The 23,520-nt window shown below is 41.4% G+C and overlaps 2 protein-coding genes across 5 annotated transcripts; both read left to right on the forward strand.

Annotated features, from left to right (window-relative positions):
- Positions 1-1,119: 1,119 nt before the first annotated feature.
- lca5 (lebercilin LCA5) lies at positions 1,120-23,086 on the forward strand. 4 transcript variants are annotated; one of them, XM_082145449.1, is made up of 9 exons: positions 1,120-1,446; positions 3,178-3,525; positions 5,071-5,606; positions 5,888-6,025; positions 6,129-6,225; positions 6,547-6,680; positions 13,761-13,796; positions 14,609-14,852; positions 19,985-23,086. In XM_082145449.1, exons 1-9 carry the CDS (start codon positions 1,416-1,418, stop codon positions 20,776-20,778), a joined length of 2,358 nt encoding a protein of 785 aa, XP_082001575.1. In that variant the 5' UTR covers positions 1,120-1,415; the 3' UTR covers positions 20,779-23,086. The 4 variants fall into 4 exon arrangements, with proteins under 4 accessions (XP_082001575.1, XP_082001576.1, XP_082001577.1 ...); XM_082145450.1 differs by having other exon boundaries at positions 14,612-14,852; XM_082145451.1 differs by lacking the exon at positions 13,761-13,796.
- Positions 14,886-19,363, forward strand: LOC309480814 (uncharacterized protein). The gene is made up of 2 exons (XM_082145457.1): positions 14,886-19,179; positions 19,235-19,363. Exon 1 carries the CDS (start codon positions 16,435-16,437, stop codon positions 16,951-16,953), a length of 519 nt encoding a protein of 172 aa, XP_082001583.1. The 5' UTR covers positions 14,886-16,434; the 3' UTR covers positions 16,954-19,179; positions 19,235-19,363.
- Positions 23,087-23,520: the final 434 nt, after the last annotated feature.

Consider the following 23,520-nt stretch of genomic DNA (forward strand, 5'->3'; position numbering starts at 1 on the left):
GTGTTTTAGAAGTACAATTTGAGTGTAAAGCAGGAATTGTGCTTGTAGTTTAGCAGAATTGGTTCAGGGGGATGGTGAATGAGTTACATGTTGTGGTCATTGTGTCTCAAGTACCAGAAAATGTGTGTAAACAATCGAGAAAAACTGTAATTGTAATAATCCAATGAGATTTTTTTATGCACAAGGAGTCTGACAACAGCCAGGATGCTCCACACTGAGATCTGATCCATCATCGAGTCTTTCTGTGATTACACGAAGAAACAGAAAAAACTGAGACAGAATAAATCCAGAAGAAACGTCTCAAAGACGCTTTAAGAAACCGACCAGCAAAGCTACCTGAAAAACTGTGCAAGTGTTTTTCAACACAAGACAAAAGCTCTTTTTTTTTGTTTGTTTTTTTTTAAACATTATTCCTGTTGTAAAAATCTATAATATCGTCACCTTCCTAAAATAATTGGCTAAGTAATTTTTTGACAAAAATGATTTTTTTTTTGCATAAGTCATCTCCTCATGATGCTGGCCACCTCTGGTAAAATCGCCCACATCCTCAGTTGAACAGATCATGCAGTTCTACCCCTGTAGTGTAATGGCCTGGCCCTATGTCAAGAGTGTGACTTAGGAAGTCAAAAGACTTAGGAAATTGTACAAGCTTTTCAAGATGGCAGCTGCATCAAGAAGAACAAACCTCTGAAGTTATTTTTCAGTTTTTTGTGTTTTCTGAGAAACCTGAAAAAATGACTTGGCCAATTATTTTAGGAAGGTGACGATATGAAAACGTATATTTTAAATATAAACATATTTTAACTAAAATATTATCATTAAAAATATATATATTTATATAGCCTATCTAAGTACTGTCATATCTAATTGCTAACAAGTAGCAGCTAAACAAGTTTTAATGTCTTATTATTTCAGTTATTAATGCAAGTCTGACTCAAGACTTGCTTTATAGTATGTCTTTATGACATGTTTTGCTCCTTTTAATAATACCACCGACGCCTGAAGCCTGTCTAGTCTGTCAGTGTAATATCAGCCGAGATCAACAAGTGGTGACGGAGTGACAGGGGCGCGCACGTTGCCATGGAGAGGCGTCACTATGACACCAGTCCAGTAGCAGAAGGCGAGGCGTGGATTCAGAGATTTCACCAACTCCTTCAGTAAAGCACATATTCCTCTTCAAAAGCCACAATCTCCGCCATAATCGACCTCAGATGACGCTTGATTAAATGATAGACGACCAAACATCCGCATTCGCTCTTTCTTTACCGTATCGTTTAAGGTTTTGCTAATCGTTTGGTGTCGTCTCTCTAGTTGAGAGTGTTGTGTGTTGTCCTAGTTGCACGATATAATCCAGCTACTGCTAGCTCGTCAAGTGGCTGGCTAGCGAGTTTGCGAGCCGTTAATCGAGCCATGTTATGAAGAAACTGACTGAAGAACAAGAAACTGGTAAGTACTTTTAAGATCATTTCACGCGCGTTCTTGCAGTGTAACGTTACGTTCAGGGTTTGCTATTCCTTTTGTCACTCGGAAAACACTAACAACCAGTTAGTAAATAAGAAACACCAGCAGCTTCTTCCTTGATACAATGATACACGTATTAAGATGCAGTCAGACATTGTTTTGTTTTAAATAAAGACTTGTTGACCGACTTCCTGTTGTTTATGGACACCTGTAAGTTGAACTAACCTTACTTATTTCCCGAGTTCTGAATTCATAAAGCTCTTTTGTTATGATATTTGGCAACAGTGCCTATAATGTCTTCATTATTGTAAGTTCATCTCAATTGAATGCTATATATTTTGAATGATATCCTATATATTTTTATATAATCACTTTATGTTCTTTTTTACTCAAGTTTGAGTCAATTTTATAAGAATGTCAACCAAACTGATTGACATTTGTTGTTGTGATGGTTAGTCAAACTGGCCTGTCATGTGCAGGTGGTTTCAGTGCTTGATGCCAGTTCATCACATATGTACAAAACACTGTGTAATGGGCTCCTCCTTGGTCATTTAAAAAGGGTTTTAACATTAGACTGACTTAATATATGAATGTCTTATGTGTAAAAACACTCTCTGCTTGTGTGCTATTGTATCAGTTTTGGATTTGCATAATTTTCCTTACCTAAAGTCAATAATAGGTCTGTGGCAGAATATGACAAAAATTGTAATAATTTTTTTGGGCTAAGCTATAATTCAAATTTGCTAGTAGCAAATATGGCTGATGTTTGTTTGGTGAAGGTCTTATAAAACTCAAGATTTCCTTTATACAGATTTTTTTAATGTTCATTTAAAATATGGCAGATCAACTTATTTTTTGGGGGCAAAAACTACGATTTTTTTTTTACACATCTTAATGGATGCCATAGAAACATTTTACCAAAATAGAGGAAGGTGAAAGGTGAGGCAGTAATCGAATGTGTTTAGCATGCCATTAAGGAGTGAATGATATTATTGGCCCGCTTACAAAGGGCATACTCAATCTCCATGGTGACCGAGACCAGAGAGGATATCAGGATTCTGCAGGTTCAGGGACAGAAAAAGGAGGACTTGTCAGTAGCCTTACAAAAGGGTCATAAATCTTGCTTATTTTATGACGATACACCACAGATCTGCTGTAGCTCATTTTTGTCTTGTAACCAGCTCTATTGACTCTTTGTTCTTAGTGACACTTGGTGATTTCTTATTTGTGCTCAATTTGAGACCATCATATTCATCACAACACAATTTATGCCATGATGTGGTAAGAAAGTGTCTGGCAAACACATATCTAAAACCACATATCTAAGTGCCTTGGTGTTTGAGATTTGATCGATCATGCCTAAAGTAATGTACCAAATTTTAACTTGAATGTTAGTGTCTTGGCTTGCCTGGCCAATTAATATTAATATTAAAGAATTAATAACACGTTACTGTCGTGAATGAGCAACAAATGTGATGGGTCTTAATTCAATCGTGATGAAGCCTCTCAGACAGCTTGAGTGTTTAGCGTCTGGATTTATTTCACGATTCGCTCAAGGCTCACACGCAAATTCCACAACCTGATTTGCAAACATACCGTGCCTTTTTTGATTTGTGTGTTTGAAAGGATGTGTGCTGTTTATTAATTGTGAGTGAAGCGCATATTCAGTTCAGTCTCAGTCTGATGTTGTCTCGATCATTGTGAACTGTATTGCAGTGGAAGACATGGACTTGCGTGCAGAAAATCAGGAATCAGAGCACAGCCGATTGTCTCACCGAAGTGATGTGAAGATCTCGGAATCTCCTCAAATTTCTGGGAAACAGGAGAAATACTGGAAAGACATTGGGAGCTCGGCTGGGAAACATGCGCGAACCAGAACACAAGAGCCGACTGGAGACCCAGACCGCGATCGGTGTTCGGATGGAGATCGCAGCAGTGCCTCTTTCTACTCGGATGATTATGAAAACATCTCGCACTCGGATCGGTCGCTCTCGCCAGCCTCTCCATCTCCACACAGAAAAGGGAGATCTAAGAGAGTGTCCAGCAGCCCCTTACATCGAACAGGTATACACACTCACATAATAGGCAAACACATCCAGTGGAGTCCAAAAGTCTGAAATCCCATTGAAAATCTAGGAAGAAGATTTTTTTTTATATAATAATTATAATATAATAATAAAATATAAATAAAATATACTTGAAGCACAAGATGCTCATTGAATTGATCCCATATCATGTTTGGATAATGATTACTGGCAAGGTTTCGTACTTGTGGAGTTCATTTAACTCAAGTACTGTTTATGGAAAACCTTGTTTACCTCTCCTTTGCACTCACTTTATTAAAAGCCAAGCAACATTATGGAACAAATTCATCAGCAATCCAGAAGGTCAACCGCATTAAATTAGTCTGAGGTGTCCTCTTATCCACTAGTTACATGTGTAAAATAATTAACATGATGATCAAGGCCATCAGCATCTAAATCTTGATAGCGCATGGCAATTTTTCTTTCTTTTTTTTCAGTAAATTTTCTTGAGACACTCTGATTGCTGTGAATCATCCTGATCTGAGTGATGATGATCATACTAGTGTGATGTTCTCACTCAAAAGACTGCAGTCTTATAAATTAACGCTTTCTCACAAAACCTGTCGAGGACATGGCCATAATTATTAATAATAGTTAATCATTCTATTTTATAGTTTAATTTAATATGATGCCTATAAAAAAGTACAAAACAATAACAAAAAATACTCTAATACAAATATATATATATATTAGTTTATGAAAAAATACTGTATTACAGTAATGAAAATCATCGAGACGTATAATCACAAAAATATGTCAAGTAAAAAATCCAAATGCCATAAAAAAAATCCATTGTCATAAAAATAATGTCATGTTGCAAAATATCCTAAATGGTCCTATAAGAGGTTTCAGTTTCTTTATGCTATATGTAATTGTTTTTTATTTTTTATTTTGATGGAATATAACCTGGATATTAGGTTAGGGTTAGGGTAACAGACTAAAGCATCTTTTAGGAAATAACTGTTGTGTCCTGCAGTACCAATAACGACCAGCAGATTGCATAAGAGATATTTAGCATCAAGCATCATTTGAATAGAAAATTACTTTATTTGTTCAATAAAGTGTCAATCAATGTCAATGCCAATATATTAATAGGAATGTTGGGTTGTACACTACCATTCAAATGTATGTGAACATGACGTTTACTTTTATTCAGCAAGGTTTCATTAAAATGATCCAAAGTCTTAAATAATAAAGTAATAAAGACTTTTACTTTTTTTAAATAAATGCTGTTCTTTTGAACTTTTTATTCATCAAAGAGTCCTGAAAAAATGTATCATGCTTTCCACAAAAATATTAAGTAGCACAAACCGTTTTCAACATTGTTACTTCTGCACCAAATCAGCAGAGTACAATCATTTCTGAAGGTCAAAAATACATAAAACATTGAATTTTTTTTATATATATTTTTAATATGTGCATGAATGTATCTATTTAGATATATGGTAATAACTGCACATATTTGTGTGTGGGTTTTTTTAGGCCTTATTTACTTATGTGTACTTATATTTATTATTCTTTTCAGGTGTGCATAAAGGTGTGTCACGCCGTCTCCCACCCCATCATCCTCAGCAGCAATCAGGTGGCATCCGATCACAAAGTTTGAGTAAAGACGCTCCATCCAAAGATTTGGACCCTGTCACCAAGCGCATGCTGTCTGCACGTCTGCTAAAGATCAACGAGTTGAAGAACGCATTGTCTGAGCTGAGGCTGCATGCAGACAAGCTGCAGCGCGAGAACCGTTTACTGCGACAGCTACAGCTGCGGCAAGAGAAAGCTCTGCATCGCTACGATGACACCGAGAGTGAGATCTCACAGCTGCTGTCTCGTCACAACAATGAGACTCACGTCCTCCGCGAGAGGCTGCGACGCAGTCAGGAGAGCCAGCGCACAGCTGAACGCAGCCTCAGGGAAACGGACATCCAGCTCCAGCGCTGTCGTGGCCAGCTTCAGAAACTGCAGCAACTTGCAGATGACCAGAATCTTGGAGAGAGGGAGGAACTGTCACGGAAACTGATGTACGCTCAAGGCAAATTACAAGAAAGTGAACGCAGAGTAAAGGTAAAAAAAAAAAGATATTATAATAATATTAAAATAAATAATTTATTTTCAAATGTATAATTAAAAAATGTACATATAAAATTGCCAATTTTTATGAATTGAAATGTATACATTTATAAATATTAATTATGAAAATGATCAAGATTAAATATTGCCCTGGTTTCTTATTTTCCTAAAAATAAATTCCTTTTAAGAGTTATGACTGCAATGACTTCATCCTGTAAGGATCACGCTGTCAGTATGTGTTTATGTCTAAGTTTATGTGTGTAATGTATCATCAGGAATTGGAGAAGAACATGGAGCTGAGTAGTGGGAGCTTTCAAAGGCAGCTAGCTAATGAGAGGAGGAGAACTCATGATGCACAACAGGAAGTCAAAGCCCTACAGGAGGAAGTAGAGAAACTTTGCACTAAACTAAAGGTACCAAATACTGAACACCCACAAGGTTGGATCCAGCGTTAGATGTTTATTAATTTAATCGCAAACCCGTCACACCATGTTCTTTTTTTGCATGTTATTTCAGGAGAAAGAAAAGGAGCTGGATACTCGTAACATCTACGCTAACAGGATACTTAAAACTTCTTCCAGAAAAGAACTAGAGAATGGCAGCAAACGGAAAGGTAGATCAGTGTTTATTGATAGGCTCATCGAAGTCTAATTACACAACTGTACTATTCACCTTCCTCCCAGGACACTTAAACATTCAGTCCATAACTACTACTAGCAGACAAGTAATGACTCCATAACAAACATATTCCTATGGCGATTACTGTATATTCCCGTGTGTTTCAGCTTTGTTTTACAGTGGTTCTATGGATTAGATATGAGAGTGTTTGAAGAGGACTGAAGGGCCTTGAATGGAATAGTATTATATATAATGAATTTATGTGTTTGTGTCAGTAATCTATGTATTTTGTAACATGTTTGTGTTTGTGTTGAAGGCTCCAATACAACCAGCACTAAAGCAGTACAGACAGAGGACAGAACGTCCTCATTGGACTTCCCATCGCCACCTCCAGCTCTTACCAACGGAATCCCACCTGACAACCAGGCCGATGACTACATCTCCCTGAAGGCATGTACAGCCTGCTTGATAAAGAACTTATAAGTGACATGTCTTTTTGTATTTTGTTTTGTTGAAACCAATTTATTTATTAGACATAAGAGACCTCTAGTTCATAAAATTGCATTTAACCGCACAGAGTTTCAGTTTATTATATGGCATTAATTAGCCCAGCGTTCACTATAGCTTTGTTTCAAAATCTAGTGAGCTGCCTTGTTGTCTATTGCCTATATAGGTAGCATCCAAATCGTCATTGAACTGATTTGTAACGCTCTACTTAGGAAGCAACTCACAAATAGCACCCCATTCAGATTTTGACATTAAAGGAATAGTTCACCCAAAAAGGAAAATTCATCATTTACTCACCCTCAAGTTGTTCCAAACCTGTATGAATTGCTTACTTCTGCTGAACACCAAAGAACATATTTTAAAGAATATGGGTAACCAAACAGTTGATGGACCCCATTGACTTGCATAGTATGGAAAAATAATAATTTGGAAGTCAGTGTCAACAAAATCAACTGTTTAGTTACGACATTCTACGACATACAAAATATCTTCTTTTGAAATTCATACAGGTTTGGAACAACTTGAGTAAATGATGACAGAACTATCCTTTTAATATGTTGCTAAACTGATAGTGTGATACTCTAATAAGCATGAACGAATTAACTATTTTTAATTGTTTTTATTATTTAATGATTACTAAATATTAAATAAATATAATTTAAATAATAATTCAATATGTTCAAATGTAATGTTTATTACTGACACATTTTTCTTTGTCTGCAATCTTGTTTTTTTTTTACTGAAATAACTTTTTGGAACAGCTTTGTCATTATAAGATCACCTGATGCCTTAAATTGCCGCCTCCTTAAGGCCCTTTCACACCGGACGCGTAATGAAAAAGCGAAACGAAAAAGCGAACAGTTCCATGCGAATAGTTCGCGTCAAAACCATTCACATCAGCTGCGACGCGAATTTGTGACGTCTGTGACGTTCAGAGCTTCAACATTCCAAAACTTTTGCGCCGACAGCTGAGAAAACATGGACACTTCATCATCATCATCCAGTGAAGACGAGCTTTTCATTTTCTTTAAAAGACAGAAAAGAAGGTTTTGGGTGCACCCAATCTTAAAGAACAGAGAGTCTGAAGGGGAGTATGCTAATGTCCTCTTTTAGTTTCCTTTTCCTCTCTCCTTTTTCTCACATAGGTGTCCCTGAGGTTTTTCCACAGTTTTTTTGCGTCTTCAACTAGTGCGTTTTGTAATGTCAATACACATTACATGTAACACACGAAGTAACAAGTTAAAATCATTCGACTAGAAACTGTAGATATCACACAAAGAATGTATACTAAATGCAGCCCTAAATAGTCTCACTACATTTTGTTACGTTCAAAGTAAACACGGCCTCTGTCTCTATCTTTGACGATAATAGTGTTAGCTTTCTATCCCAAATGTAGTTTAGCCTGCTAGCCTACACAGCACAGGACTATAGACCTTATGCGCCAGAGAAATGCTTTTAACTTCCGTTTTTGCGGTCGCTCTATATATTTCTATGGCATTGCTGTCCAGGAGTAATTAGCTTTTGAAGTGGATTTACTTAATATAAAGTTAACGAAAGTTATCATGAGGACTCTAATGTTTAAAGCAGATGACTTAACAAACGTCAGTCGACCGGGAAGATTTTAAAACGAGCCGTTCATTAATAAACGAAAAATCGTTGTGTAAATACAGACCGGAAGTCAAAAGACAACGAGCGCAGCACTGAAAAGGGCTACATAAGGTCTATACAATGACTAAAACTATCATACAACATACTCACAGTTGTGATAACGCTAGTTACATATGTAACTGTGGTTCTGTGAATTCCGGATGACCGCCAGAGGCAGTGCAAAGCACTAGTGGATAATCGCTGCGCCAGCTAGATAGATCGAGAAGAATATAACAACAAAGTCACGTCATGACGCAGACTGAGACGCAAGGATATAAACCACAGCGACTCGGTGCCCAGCCTCAGAATGCTTTCTCGCGCATTCCGAGTGACGAGGGACTCTGTTTCATTCCTACTGACCGCCAGAGGCAGTGCAAAGCACTAGTGGATGACGCATATCAACACAGTCATGAGGAATGCCACCCACCTGCAAACATCAGGGTTGCTCCAGAAGGACTGCAGAGCTCACATCATGGGAAGCAGCCACGTTAACCTTGTAGAATCGTGTGAAGGTACATGGAGAAGACCAGGTAGCAGCTTCGCAGACATCCGCCAAGGAAACTCCCCGTAAAGCGGCCCAAGGCGAAGACACGGCCCTAGTGACAAGTAACACCCACTGGTAAGGGTTGATGAGATTTATTATACGCCAACTTTATCGTCTCGACAATCCAGCGTGATAGTCTCTGTTTGGACAAAGGTGCACCCTTGCGTACCTCACCACAACAGACAAATAACTGATCCGTATGTCTGAAAGAAGCGGTAGACTCAACATAGCACTTTAAAGCTTGTACAGGACACAGAAGATGAGACCTCCCCCCATCTGTATCTGAGTGATTGAAAGGTGGCTGAAAAGCAGCCAGATGAATAGACTGATTCACAAATTGTGGTAACAAAACTTTAGGGAGAAAGGCTGGATTAGGCCGAAGAATGACCCCAGAATCCTCGTAACCAGCGTAAACACAATTCACTCACTGACAAGGCATAAAGTTCACCAACACGTTTAGTGGAAGCAACGGCCAACAAAAAAGACACTTTTAAGGACAGCCACTTAATATCTGCAACAGCTAACGGCTCAAATGGTGGTGTACAAAGGGACTCTAGAACAAGCGGTAAGTCCCACACAGGAAAGGGAGTAGAACGAACGGGCTTTAAACGCCTCGCTCCCTTCAGAAAACTACAAACAGGGTTATGAGACCCAAAGGAAGCACCAGCAACCGGGTCATGATAAGCAGATATGGCAGCAACATAAACTTTTAAAGTGGAGGCCGCCCTGTTGTCATCAAATAGATGCTGCAAGAAACTCAATACTGTCGGCACAGTACAGTGAACTGGGTGAATTCCTTGATCCCCGCACCAAGAAGAAAATATCCTCCAACGAGGGATGGTTATGGTGTCCTTCTGCAACTAATGGGGATGTTATCCGCCGCCACATCCGTGATCCCCTTGGGCTTTCTTCACCTCAGGCCTCTTCAGAGGTGGAGCAACAGCTTAGGGCTAGATTCAGCAAGACATCGTCATTGGCCAGGCAAGCACATGATGACCCATCAGGTTTGGTAAGAAGTGTTTTAGAGCTAAGTACACTACCTTCAACTCCAGGACGGTGATATGTTCTAAGGCCTCCCTGGGTGACCAGTGACCACCAATTCCCCTCTGGTTCCACGTTGCCCCCCATCCTGTTAGTGAAGCATCGGTCGTGATCACTTCCCGACGGAAGGACACCACCCCTAGAGGCACACCGGCTTTAAAAAATGTTACCTTTTTCCAGGGTTTCAATGCACGGACACAGGCAGGCGAAACGACAATAATGCAATGACGATGTCTTGCTGAATCTAGCCCTAAGCTGTTGCTCCACCTCTGAAGAGGCCTGAGGTGAAGCAAGCCCAAGTGGATCACGGATGTGGCGGCGGATAACATCCCCATTAGTTGCAGAAAGACAAAAAAAGTTATGTCCCCTGACCGAAACGAGTCAGTAACTGACAAATATTGTCTGTTCGTGCGTGAGACAATGTGGCAGACATTGTGATTGAATTGAGTGTTATTCCTATGAAGGTTATGGTCTGTTCTGGGACCAGATGGCTCTTTGTGTCGTTCACAGTAAGGCCCAACCTCTGGATATGCTCCAGCACAATCCTGGTGTTGTGTAACGCATGTTGTCTTGTTGGGGCACAGAGCAGCCAATCATCTAAGTAGGGCAGAATCCACATGCCCTTGGACCAAAGAGGAGACAGGGAGACTCATGCATCTTGTAAAAACACGAGGAGCCATAGATAGACCGAATGGTAGAACTCTGAACTGATAGGCTTGATTCTGAAAGCTGAATCTTAGGAACTTCCTGTGGTGGGGAGCAACGGGAACATGGAAGTAAGCGTCCTTCAAGTCCACACTCACAAACCAGTCTCTTTTCGTCACAGATCGAAGAACGTCGACTGTGCGTAACATTCGGAAAGGAAGAGACTTTAAGAACACATTTAGGCGTCTCAGGTCCAGAACTGGACGAAAACCGCCATCTTTTTTTGGAACAAGGAAGTACGTGGAGTAAAACCCCTCCCTCTGACTGAGGGGAAGAACTTTTTCTATGGCTCCTTTCAGTAACAGTGAATGAATTTCTAAGGAAAGGGCCATTGAACTGGTTACATCTTTGACAACTGTCGGAAAGATTCCTGAAAACTTGGGAGGCCGGCGTCGGAATTGCAGAGTGTATCCCCTGCTCAAAGTCGCCAGAACCCAAGGGTCGGACACTGAATTTTCCCAGTAATGTAGATGCTGCACAGTGAAACGACCGACCGCCGGCCCCATAGCTTCAGGGTTTTTGGCCTCTGCCTTTAGGACCTGTGGGGGGGTGCTGACGTGGTCTCCCCTGCTGGTGACGGTGAAAAGGGCGGCGTCCCTGGGCCTCCTCAGCCCCTCTATATCGCTGTGGAGCCTGAAGCTGAGAAACGTTCTGCTGTTGCACTCAATGCTCTTAGCCCGGATAGCGTGGGTGATCCGGAGTCAGAGGCATTCTAAAAGGTGGTGCTCGTGGAAGCTGAGTCAGTTGTCGTGTGGCTTCTGACAACTTCATTCTCTTCTCCAATACCTCAGAAACATTGGGGCCAAAAAGATGTCCTGGTACAATTGGCAGTTCTCTCAGTGTCTTCTTACAATCTTCAGGTAACCTTGCCTGAGCAAGCCATACCTGACGCCGGGCTGTTAGAAGGGTCGCTGAAAGTGTCCCAAGTTCCAGAGTCACCTGACCCATAGTCAACTGAGCCGTCTGTAAGAACTGAGATGTAGAAGCGTCAACGCTCGCTGACTCTAATGTGTTATTGCAGGCAAGAAGCAGCTGGCAGATAGTATTCTCAGCTCGAGTTCTATAGGCTACAGACTCGTATGCCTTCTTCAAGAAAGTGTCAGTACGTCCACATTGTGCAGTCGGGCAGCGTACATTGCCTCTTAGAGCCTCATCTGGTGATACCGCCAAAGCTGCAACCGGATGTTCAATTTCAGGCGCCCGTCCTACCCCAATGGAGTCAGCCTCAGCCATTGCGGCAAGAGTGCGGGCTGTCTTTGACCTCCTCCTTGGCACATTGGGACTGGTAAGTGCACTGGAGAATTCTGTCACAAAATCCTTACACGGTGGCATTGTGAACACATTACTATCAGCAGCTTGTCTGAAGAACACATTGGTTTGAATGGGCTGGACAGGTGATATGTCAAGACCCAAACGAGCCACCGCCATCTGCAGAACAGATAACACATCGTCTGGAGCAGATGGGCCTGCGCCCGATGAATGTACAGACCCACCGCTTGAACCACCTGTAGCATATAGGTTAGAAAAAACATAGTTTGGGAGGGTGGGTTGTATGGCAGGTTCCACCAATTCTCCATCAAGAAAATGAGAATTAGACGTGCTCATGGAGAGAGCGTCAAAATCTATAGCATGTGGGGGTTGGAACTAGCACAACGGCGAGTATGCAATGAATCTAAGATATGATGATATAAATATAAATAAATAAATAAATAAATAAATAAATGAATGTATTTATTTATTTATTTATTTATTTAACAGATATAACGTTATAGGTTTGCGCTGAAACGCAACCTAAGCGCGGTCGAAACCAGCCGAGAAAGCGAAAGAGGGCTGGGCACCGAGTCGCTGTGGTTTATATCCTCGCGTCTCGGTCTGCGTCATGATGTGACTTTGCTGTTATATTCTTCTCGATCTATCTAGCTGGCGCAGCGATTATCCACTAGTGCTTTGCACTGCCTCTGGCGGTCAGTAGGAATGAAACAGAACCGAGTTGGTTGGCAATGCTATGCCACACCAGAGCCTGTCTACGGAGAGCCTGGCCATTCCCTATTAAGTCCTATTGTACCGAATTTTGGTTGTAGTTCCACCAGAGTTCCACTGGGGGCGATCGCCCATGAGTGCAAAATGAATGGGAGTCTATGGAGCTAGACTGCTAAATTTGTCTCTTTCACCCTTTCACTCTTTCACCCGAATCTCAGATTTGATTGTAGGTTTTGCAAGTTCAACATGGGTTATAGGTTGAAAGTTTAATGAATGAGTACTTATGTCCTTTTGATTTCTTACAGGTTGAGTTGTTGTTGCCCATAACACGCTAGCATTCTGCTAATGAACGCTGATTGGTCAGTGAAGGACTGATTACGACCAGAGATACCGCTTGATGGCATCGTGGCATCTGAAGCGGGACCAGAAACAAACATAACAAAAACTCTTCTAGCACATGTATTTACCTGTGTCAGCTGTGTTGTCGATGCCTCGAGAGAAAAGAAAGTGCAGAGCGCGAAAGCACCAAAGCGACTGAAGGATTGCCGTAAAGCAGTATCTCTGGTCGTACACATCATATGGTGTATGACGTCATTGACATTTGTGACTACTGTGATTGGCTGAAGCCTTTTCTGTCGCCGCAAAAGTAAAAAAAAAATCGACATCGAAGCGGAAAAAAATAAAAGTAGTTTTTTCACCGCAGCACATTCGCGTTCGGTGTGGAAGCACTCATTACACAAACAGCTGATCAAAAAATAAAACCATCGTGCGAATTATTCGTGCGTCAAAATCGCGTCCAGTGTGAAAGGACCTTTAGGCAGCTCATTAGATTTTAGAACAGAGTACATAAATGCTGCATATTGAGCAAGAAACCTCAACACATTATAAAATGTCTCTAAAATTTGATTTCTCATGAGGAAAATCTATCATGTTTCTGTTTCATCTTCTTTCATTTGATACTCTTCGCAGTTATTCTTTTGTTGATGTTTTACACCTTTCTTGTCTCTCTTTCTCATTCTGTTTTATCAATCTTTTTGTTAGCTTACATATCTGTGAATTTCCTTGTTATTTAATCTTTGAAGTAATTTTTAATGATTGACTTTCAGGATCAAAAGCCTGCTGTGAGCCACAGAGTAAAAAAGGTTGGCCTTATAAGTCTGTCCTTCTGTATACCAGCATGCAGCACACATTAGAATAGTAGTTCATATGCTGACTCATAAAGCAAATCTTCATTCTTTAATTGAGCATTGCATTGCTGCATGAAGTGCTGACATCTTAACCTCTGCCAAATAGTCTAAATCAACAGAAGAACACTAGTAACCTGGCTGATTAGTTTTACAGCTTGAGTGTCCATGATTCTTAGATCATTCTGAATTAAGAATGCCAAGAATATTATATATCCCAGAATATATCCCAGCTCTGAGAGAATATTTATTATTTTATCTATGGTAGAGATGTTTTATACACGTTTGAAAGTCTAGTTAATCCAAAAATGAAAATTATGTCATCATTTACTCACCCTTGTGTCATTTAAAATGCATTTTTTTCTTTTGTGGAACTTCTCCCTTACAGTTAAATTCAATTGTGATCAGGAGCGGTCAAGCTCTAAAAATGCCAAAAAATAACACCATAAAGCATCATAAAAGTAGATAAAATTCTCCACAATAGCTGCTGTTACTGTATATTCAAATATTTTGTCAGGTTTGACGTTAGTGATGTCATATGTTGTTGGTTCTTGTGTGTCTTTTAACTGATTGAGAAATGCCAACTGAATGTCACATTTAAACATCATGAGGGTGAGAAAATGCTGACAATTTTCATTTTGTGCAGACTAACCCTTTTAACACATACATAACATTTCAGTGAGCAAGCCTTACAGAAATGATGAGCTTTGTTTTTTACTCTCTTCTGGTCCTTTGTTTGTCATCCTTTTTTTTTTCCTACGATACATCAGCAGGATCAACAAGAAAAAGAGCAAAGACTGAGAGAAGCAGAGGAATGGAAGATCCAACAGTTTTGGAAAGAAAGGGAGAATGAAAGAGGCATGGAATCCGTGATAGAACAGACAAGGGAGAAGGAGAGAGTAAAAGACACACTGCATGACAGAGAAAGAGAAACGGAGATGCTGAAAGTCAAGGAGAGGCAAAGACTAGATCAACAGCCCAGCTCAAATGAGAGGAACTTAAAGGGAAACAGAGGTAGGAATCTAACCGGTCGTAGATGCCATCTTGTCTCAGTTAAAGATATACATACACAAATTAAATTATATTATCAGCGTAACAATTTGAATGAAAAATCCATGAGTAAATTAAGTACTGTTAATATAGCTTAAACCAAAAGCTCGATTTAACTTAAGTTCCCTTTCAGTCGGGTAACGTTCGACTTAGTCGATCGTATACTGACTGTATGGGATAACACCTAGTGAGCCCGATCACTCTGATTACTCTTAAAATCAAGCCAACAAACTTTGGCAGGTGCGTAATCAACCCTGCGGGTATAAACACGGAAGTGGATGCACCTACCAGTTGTCTTTCGCTTTCGGAGCTGATCGGTTCATTCTGATGGTCTCTAATCGAGCGACTATACAACGAGTGTGCCGGTGTTCTTCTGGAAGACTCTCCTGGTGTCGGTGTTTACAGAAGTTGCAGCGGTGGTCGCGAGCTACGGAAGCTCTCTTCAGCTGTTTCCAGAGCATTTTCTTCTTAGTAAGAGTGTTTTGTTGACGCGGTTGAGGGCGGAAGTAGTGAGTGCTTCACTTTCGAGTTTTGCCGCGGTTGTTCCCTTGTGTGCTCCGGCACTGGTGACGGGTCCCATTTCTAAAAGAGCAAACACGGTTGTAATTTGTGTGTCTTTTTCAAGATGCCATTTCATCCTTGCGTTTCTGGGTGCGGTCGGTCTCTGTCGTCCTCTGACGGCCACGAGAGCTGCGTCACGTGCCTGGGCATTCAACACGCTGAAAAGCGGCTCTTGTGGATGATTCATGTCCTCATTGCGGGGATATGATCATCTCGGTGCTAAGATCGAGACTCGCTTCCATTAAACGCGGAAGTGTAGTTCCCGTGCCTTTTCTCCGTTCTAGAGCGCCCCCTGGGTTAACCTCCCAGGGGAAACCTGGAATGCCGCAGGGTACAGGTGATCTGAGAGTTACGGTGAGGGGTAATCCGCTCGGCGTGGCCCCGTGGATCTCTCCCGTTTCTCAGGCATCGCAGCCGGGGGAAGCTCAGCAGGAATGCGCCGGTCCCTCTGTGATGGACCGACCGGACATTTCTTTTGGGGCGACTCCGGACGATGGGATGTCCATCGCAGCATCAGAGGGCGAGCTTGATTTGACGGAGGAAGACTCGGTGCCGTTGCTCTCCTCCAGGAGGGTGGCGACGCCAAAGTTGGATCCTGAGATGACGGCTATGCTCAAGAAGGCCGCCGAGGTGGTCGGGCTCGTGTGGAATACTCCACCACGTCCCGAACCGTCTCGGTTGGATAATTGGTTTCTTGGAGCGGGCATGAGTACATGAGGAGCTCACTAGGTCGTGGAAGGCACCTTTCTCTGCCAGAAACAGGCTTGGTAGCTCCTCCTCCCTCACTACCCTTGATGGAGGTGCGGCTAAGGTTTACGAGGCGATCCCCCCAGTGGAGCGGTCTGTTGCGATTCAACTGTGTCCAGCGACCGCTACCTCCTGGAAGGGAGATCCTCATCTCCCCTCTAAGGCCTGTAAGTTCTCGTCTGCTTTGGCGGGCAGAGCTTACAAGGCCTGTGGGCAGGCCGCATCTTCGCTGCATGCCATGGCGTTGCTTCAGGTCCACCAGGCCCAGGCACTCATGGACATGCACGAGAGTAGTGCAGATCGTGAGCTCATGGGTGAGCTCCGCACTGCAACTGATTTGGCCCTCCAGGGTACAAAGGTTGCAGTTCGCGCGATCGGTCTGGCAATGTCCACCTTGGTGGTCCAGGAGCGCCATCTCTGGCTCAACCTGCCGGATATGAGGGAAGCGGACAAGGTTCGGTTCCTGGACTCCCCCATTTCCCAGGTTGGGTTATTCGGCGACGCGGTGGAGAACTTCGCCCAACAGTTCTCCACTGTACAGAAGCAGACGGAGGCCATCCGGCACATCCTTCCCCGACGGCCTGCTGCTGCTTCCACCCGGCTGTCGGGGGTAGATACTCCGCCTGCCCGTCGCCGAGGGCGTCCCCCTGCGTCCGCCTCTTCTCCCGCTGAGCACGTGCGGCAGCCTTCACCCGTGGCTCAGCGTGGATCCAGATGCAGGCGTAGCGCCCCGGGATTTTGTTCTTGGAGATGGTAGCTGTTCACTCCCTCCACTCGGTGGAGGACCGGGGGGGGTTGTGTATGTCTGTTCCACCACTGGCTCCCCGTAAAAGCGGAGCCAGCGGTACCTACATTTTCAAAGAAAGAGCAAATTTCTTTATTCCTGAGCTTTAGCAGAGGTGAGCTGTAGGTGTGCAACCCAGGAGCCTGACACCAACAGCCACGTCTGTATCACCAGCCCTCATTATGGCGATTCGGTATCGGTTGGGCGTCTCACGCTGTTTTGAGATCCTCTGAAACGAGGGAAACGGGTAAGTGCACTTACATGTACACATGATTCAGTCTCTGGCCGCCTACGGGCCTTCCGAGTAGAGTCCCTGTTTACTGAAGTTGTGGTTGATGGTATCTGGAAATCTGTTGATTCACCGGTGTAGCGCCGTGAGGTGTTCCTGGCTGTTTCAGCTTTTTTCCTTATGCTAGAGACTCAGCTTCATTAGTTAGCAGTAATGCGTTCGAGGACCCGCTCATGCCTTCTCATGCACTCTGCTGCTAACTAAGGAGGCAGACCTGGTCTTTGGCCGCCTACGGGCTCTCTGAAGCTAGGTCTCTGCCTCCAAACCGTTGCCTCATTCTGAATAGGTCTGGTACGCTAAGCCTTTTGGGGTGGTCAGTTGTAGCGCTGAAAAGTGTTCCTGAATACCCGGTTCGTGTATTTTTGACTCGGCTAAGGCGATTCAGTTCGTCTGGCACCTGTTCGGTCCGGTGCTGCCTGTGTCACCATGTGTGCAGGTAGTACCGTGACGAGCGTGGTCATAGCTTCCCACTGGTGAGGTTTGTGGTGAGGCCATTCCTCCAGCCGATATGGAAACGGGTCTCTATGGGATCCGTTTCTGTAATACTTGGGTTACAGTGAGTTCATTAGGATCTGTGTACTGTTCGGGCCTTTTTTTGAAGATAAAAAGCCCCCATTCAGTTTTCACACAGCAGGTAAAACTGGTCCTTCAGTGGTTGCAACGAAGAACCTGCTGGATCAGTACTTTGGGCTCCATTCTTCCGCGAGACATGGGTCATCCCGTGCCTGGCGTCTGGGGTGGAGGTCTCGGTACAGGTCCTTACCCTATGAGTGCTGCATAGCCAGTGGGGTTCGCAGGTCAACTGAGAGGGGTTCCTTTCCTAAACAGAGAGGAACCTTTCTTAGTCTGGAGGTGAACTTGGTTTACATGTTCCTGTCAGTGTTGGGGTGAGAAAGGGTCCCACTGATTAATTTCAGTGGCTCCCGGGGCATGTGTGAGATGCAGCCATCCTGGATGGTTTCCTCCATGTGTTGACCGCTTCAAGATTGACTTTATGACCAGATTCGCTAGTGGCCGTGGCAGAGTAGCACACTCACGTGGTGTGCTACCAAACCCACCCCCCCACCTCCACAATGGTTGCATAGGTGCACTGGAATAATCCTTCCTAAAACGCATTCAACTTTCGTTTACAAAGACGTGAAACTCACCGAGTGGTCAGGGGTGTTCACTGATATGCTCACACAAAAATCGCTGCAAAAGATGCTTTCCAACAGGTTTTATCGTAGTTTTTGTCCAACTCCATTGACTTGTATTGGATGAAAAACTACGATAAAACCTGTTGGAAAGCATCTTTTGCAGCGATTTTTGTGTGAGCATATCAGTGAACACCCCTGACCACTCGGTGAGTTTCACGTCTTTGTAAACGAAAGTTGAATGCGTTTTAGGAAGGATTATTCCAGTGCACCTATGCAACCATTGTGGAGGTGGGGGGGTGCTACCACAGAAACCGAAAATTCTCGGGCCAGCAGCATTTGTCCAAATTTCAATCTTAACCATTGTATTTCATCAGAAACGATCTGAAAACAGGGCTTTAAGTGTAAAATACCGAACTTGTCCTTTAATGGAATCCAGCTGTGATATCTTGTGAAGTGTGCATTTGTAGCCTGCATAAACGTGTTACTGCGAGTGACGGTCGGTCCGTGCGAAGTGAGTGAATGCGAACAGAAGATCAGCTTCACAGTCTCGAAAAACATTAAATCCTTAATTTTAAAATATGCTGTGCTATATCCAGTTGCCCACTGTGTCATATTCAAATCGTTTTCACTGTGTGCTGTATGTAATATTAGCGTTACCTTGTCTTATATGATTACCAGTGCACACAATATTACCAGATGACTGAGTGCAATGTTACAGTGTTTACTTCCTTTTTATTCACATATTCATATATTTTTAAACAATTACTTTTTTTTGTGAAAAATACTGTAATAGGATTGCAGATTCAATAAGTTGCCATCTAAAGTATAGGCCTAAGCATGTTTATTTTAAAGATTTGTTTTCTAATTTATTTAAAATGTATAAAATATTGATTAAAATAAATATAAATTATATAATAAAAATACCGGCTTTATATCGGCCATCCTGCTCTCTAAGATATCGGCATCGGCATCGGCCATCAAAAAAACAATATCGGTCGACCACCACAATCGACTAAGTCTCCGTTCCCTCCTTCAGGGAACGAGGGTTACATTGGTAACCGAGACGTTTTCAATCATGTACACATGTATAGGATAGATGTTTGTCAAATATTTTAAGTACACTACAGTTCAAAAGTATTTCTTGAAAATGTTTTTGAAAAAGTCTGCTCACCAAGGCTGTGTTTATTTGACAAAACTACTGTAAAAACAGTAATATTGTTTAAACTATTTTCTATCTTAGTATATTTTAAAATGTAATTTATTCCTGTGATGGCATGATTTAGTGCTCAGGAAACATTTCTTAATTTTTATCAATGTTGAAAAGCGTTGTGCTGCTTAATATTTGTATTATTATTAAATATTGTGGAAACCATGATACATTTGTCAGGATTCTTTGATTAATAGAAAGGTCAAAAGAACAGCATTTATTTAAAATATAATTTTTATAACAATGTGAAAGTCTGTAGTCACTTTTAAACTATTTAATGCATCTTTGCTGAATAAGATTTTTAGGTTGTGTAATTGTTGAAATGCATGTTTGCAACTTCAGCGATTAATCATTCAGTTTCTTATAAAATAGGCCTGGACAGAGAGGAAGAAGATTGGAGGAATGGCCTGTCTATTTCTCCAAAGGAGGAAGAGAGCAGGAAGCAACGTGAACTGGAAGAGTTACAACATAAAACGAGAAATCTGGAGACCCAGGCCAATCAAGAAGAGTGTGCGGAAGAGGAACGCCAGCGCAAAGAGCAACTATTGCTTAAGATGCATCAGATCGACATGCAGACTCAGGGTCAAGACTCAGACTTCTTCTCTGATGACACGGGAAGTGTCCGCTCTCCTCTACGGTTGTCCGAGAAACGTAACCACAACGGTATTTTTAAATTCACAGAGCCAGAGGAGAACACAAACACATTTGGGAGTGGGAGAAGAGGAGGTGGTCACAGAGCACAAGGACCTAGTGCGGATCATGATCTTTCTTTTGGCAGCTATGCCCCTTCTTTTGGTAAATCTGCCTCCCGTACAGGTTTGGGCACACGAAACTCAAATCAGTCACCTCGAGAAGCGGATGAAGGGCTGGATCTGAGTGGCCTGGTCAAAGAGAGGAAGTCCAACCTCATGCAGCAGCTTTTTGGCGCCACAGCCACTCCACCTCCTTCAGATCCATCCAGCAAGATGGAGATTCTAAACCCCCCTCTAACAACCCAGTTCCCATCAGGACCAGTGAATGGACGGAGGAGGGACTCAGACACACCAAATGGACTAAACATCAGTTCTCTCCCCAACAATAGAAGCACTCTACAAGTCTCTGAGAGCCGACCCATGGTCAGGGCAATTACATCATTTGATGATGACATAGAGGAAGTCACACTCTGAATAGGGCACTTTTATAGTCAATACGAAGGAATCAGTTTCTTGAAAGCAGAAGGAGAGAATCCAAAACACCTCTGATATGTGGTTTTGTACTCCCTTATGAAGTAATCTCCGAGTAAACGATGCTTAGTTTGCCAACATGCCTCTTTTTCAACACTTCCGGCAAAATCATAGTGGAAGACTTTCTCAATTACACTATTTTCATAGTTAGGTATACAAAGGGACCTAAATTAACTCTCGTTATGCACCAAATGTGGGGGAAAAAAACCTTGCCTTTTGGCCTGTAACTCTTTTTAGGAACCGCAGGGTAATAGATGGTTAAAGTCAAACTGTTAGAATGATGGTGGGAGTGACAACAGTGTGAGTGATTCAAATCAAGAACACACGACCTGTCTTGGAGGGAAAACATCCGTTGTGACTTGCACATTTTCTAAATGACTTATACCTTAAATGAATGTTTATCAAAAGGTTTTTTTAGCCATTTTTTTCACCACTTATGTAGAATAAATCTCATTTTAAGCCACCAAAACAAAAATATGATCAGCAAGGTCACAATGTGTGACTGAAAAAAAAAAAGAATCAGGTATTTTGTTTAATAAAAACAATTCATTAAACAGTTTCATATCGGAAAAGTAATATTTATGGACGATAAATCCTCACAATGCACAATGCATACCTCTGTGTGTTATAATTGCTGAGAAACTCCCTTGCATACCACATGAAAAGTAGCTGTGGTTAATGTTGTATTCAGATTTTCTTACTAAACAAGATCGTGATAAGTAGAGATAGAGGGTGGGGTGCATTAGCCGATAGTCTTCAGTTTTACTGTATGTGTTTGTTTGAAAGGAAAAGGCTCTGCACTCTCAGTACTGATATGACTGAGACAGAGCTTTGTCCTCAGAGAGCCACGCTGTGGCTTGGCAGACTCAGGTCTGGGCTGTGTCTTCTCTGAACCAGTCCTCCCACACAGCACTTTTTAGCCTCTCCCCCTTCACCTCACTTTAGATAAATGTTCATGTCTATTATGCGACAAAGGAGAGTGTCTGGTTTATAAGATATTGTCAAGTTTATAGCCAAATAATCAAATTATCTCTTTACAGGGCACCCAAAAAATATGGATAATTAAAAATATCTGAATTTCATTGCATTAGATAACAAAATATCTAGCCAAGTGGCATTTTCTCAGATCTTACTAACTGGTCCCAATGTGAACAATTCAAACTTTTAAAACTTCTTTTTCTAAAATGTTTTCTTGAAAATTGTACTTGTGCTACCAGATAAATGTAATTTGGTTTGATATTTTGTTATTTTACACAGTGATACTTATATTTCTATGTGTGGTATAAGTGAACAAATATTTTTTGAGGGGGCCACTGTATGTTTTTTGTTATAGTGTGCACAGTATACCTTTTTACTTTAACCATTTCGTTTCTAGAAAACTCTGGCATAATTTGACTTTGAATTTCACTAGAATTTGCCGCTAATACAGTGTTCTTTATTTGCCTGCTTACACATAATGAAATGTTTTATTTTTTGATATATGAATAAGTAGGTAATGTATACTTGGCCATTTTGGATGTTTCATAAAGCCCAGGCTCATCAATGTAAAACCACTCATGGATCATTATCTATGAGATTTTGTCAGGTGGTTGTTTAAAAAAATAAAATAATGTGTGTAATTAGCAGATATGTTTGACTAGCTCTATAAAAATTGTAGTGATTTGGTTTTTATTTATAAAGCAATTCAGGGTTCATTTCAATCTCAAATGTTAAATCTGTTGTGAAATACTAAAAACAATGTGCTTGATATTGTTTCTTATTTGGACTTTTTAATGAGGGATGTCACACAATTTTTAAGTGGACAGATATGAAACATAAACGCAAATAAAATATTTAACTACAAATTGTATTATATTTAACGGTTTTAATTACAAAAGATATTTTCACTTCAGGGCCACATTTATTTATTTATTTTTTAAAGAACAAAATCTGGCACCCATTTGAACACATCAATCAGGTTGAAAAGTATCTAGTACTCACTTTCCATTTAAAAAAATGAGTTTTGGTGTTTGAATGAGATCTATGATTGACATTTTACTCTTTTCCAAAGCACTGCAACATCTTACTGTAGCACTAAAATCCGTCATTGCGAAAAATTCTATTATTTTATAATATTACAATGGCTTGAGGTGGATTTTGTGGCTTTATTTCATTTTATTTTATTTGTCTCTGTAATCAGACTTTTGTATTGTATGGCTGAAATTGAAAGTGATCCTTTATGATTATCCAAATATAGTTTTTATGGTTTAAATGTCTTTGTTACATCTTTTCACAAGCTTTTGAAAGAGCAATGTCCAAAAACATCATACACACTGGAATATGCAAGACCATTATGTCAGCACATGGCATTGTGTATGGAGTGATCTCCAGAATCAGATCCATGCGTGGCCTAGAAATGTATGCTTGACACATGAACAACCTCTATCATTAACAGGAAATCTCTGATTGTCTTCTCTTGAGTGCAGCATGCTTCCAGAGATACATGTGTGTTGTGAAGCATGGTAGAATGTTAACTATTGTGAACTTACTATAGAATGTCATCCATTGTAAGGTCATGGCAGAGATGTGGCCATTGTGAGGTCATTGTGGAGGGATGCTATTGTGCTTGTGGGGCGAATGGTTCTATGCATTTAACCTTGAAATCACATGACGGTCACACGTGAATCGGATATCAATAATTAATCT

This window comes from Leuciscus leuciscus, assembly GCF_965113295.1.
Source record: "Leuciscus leuciscus genome assembly, chromosome: 18".
In the NCBI taxonomy this organism is placed as follows: Eukaryota; Metazoa; Chordata; class Actinopteri; order Cypriniformes; family Leuciscidae; genus Leuciscus; species Leuciscus leuciscus.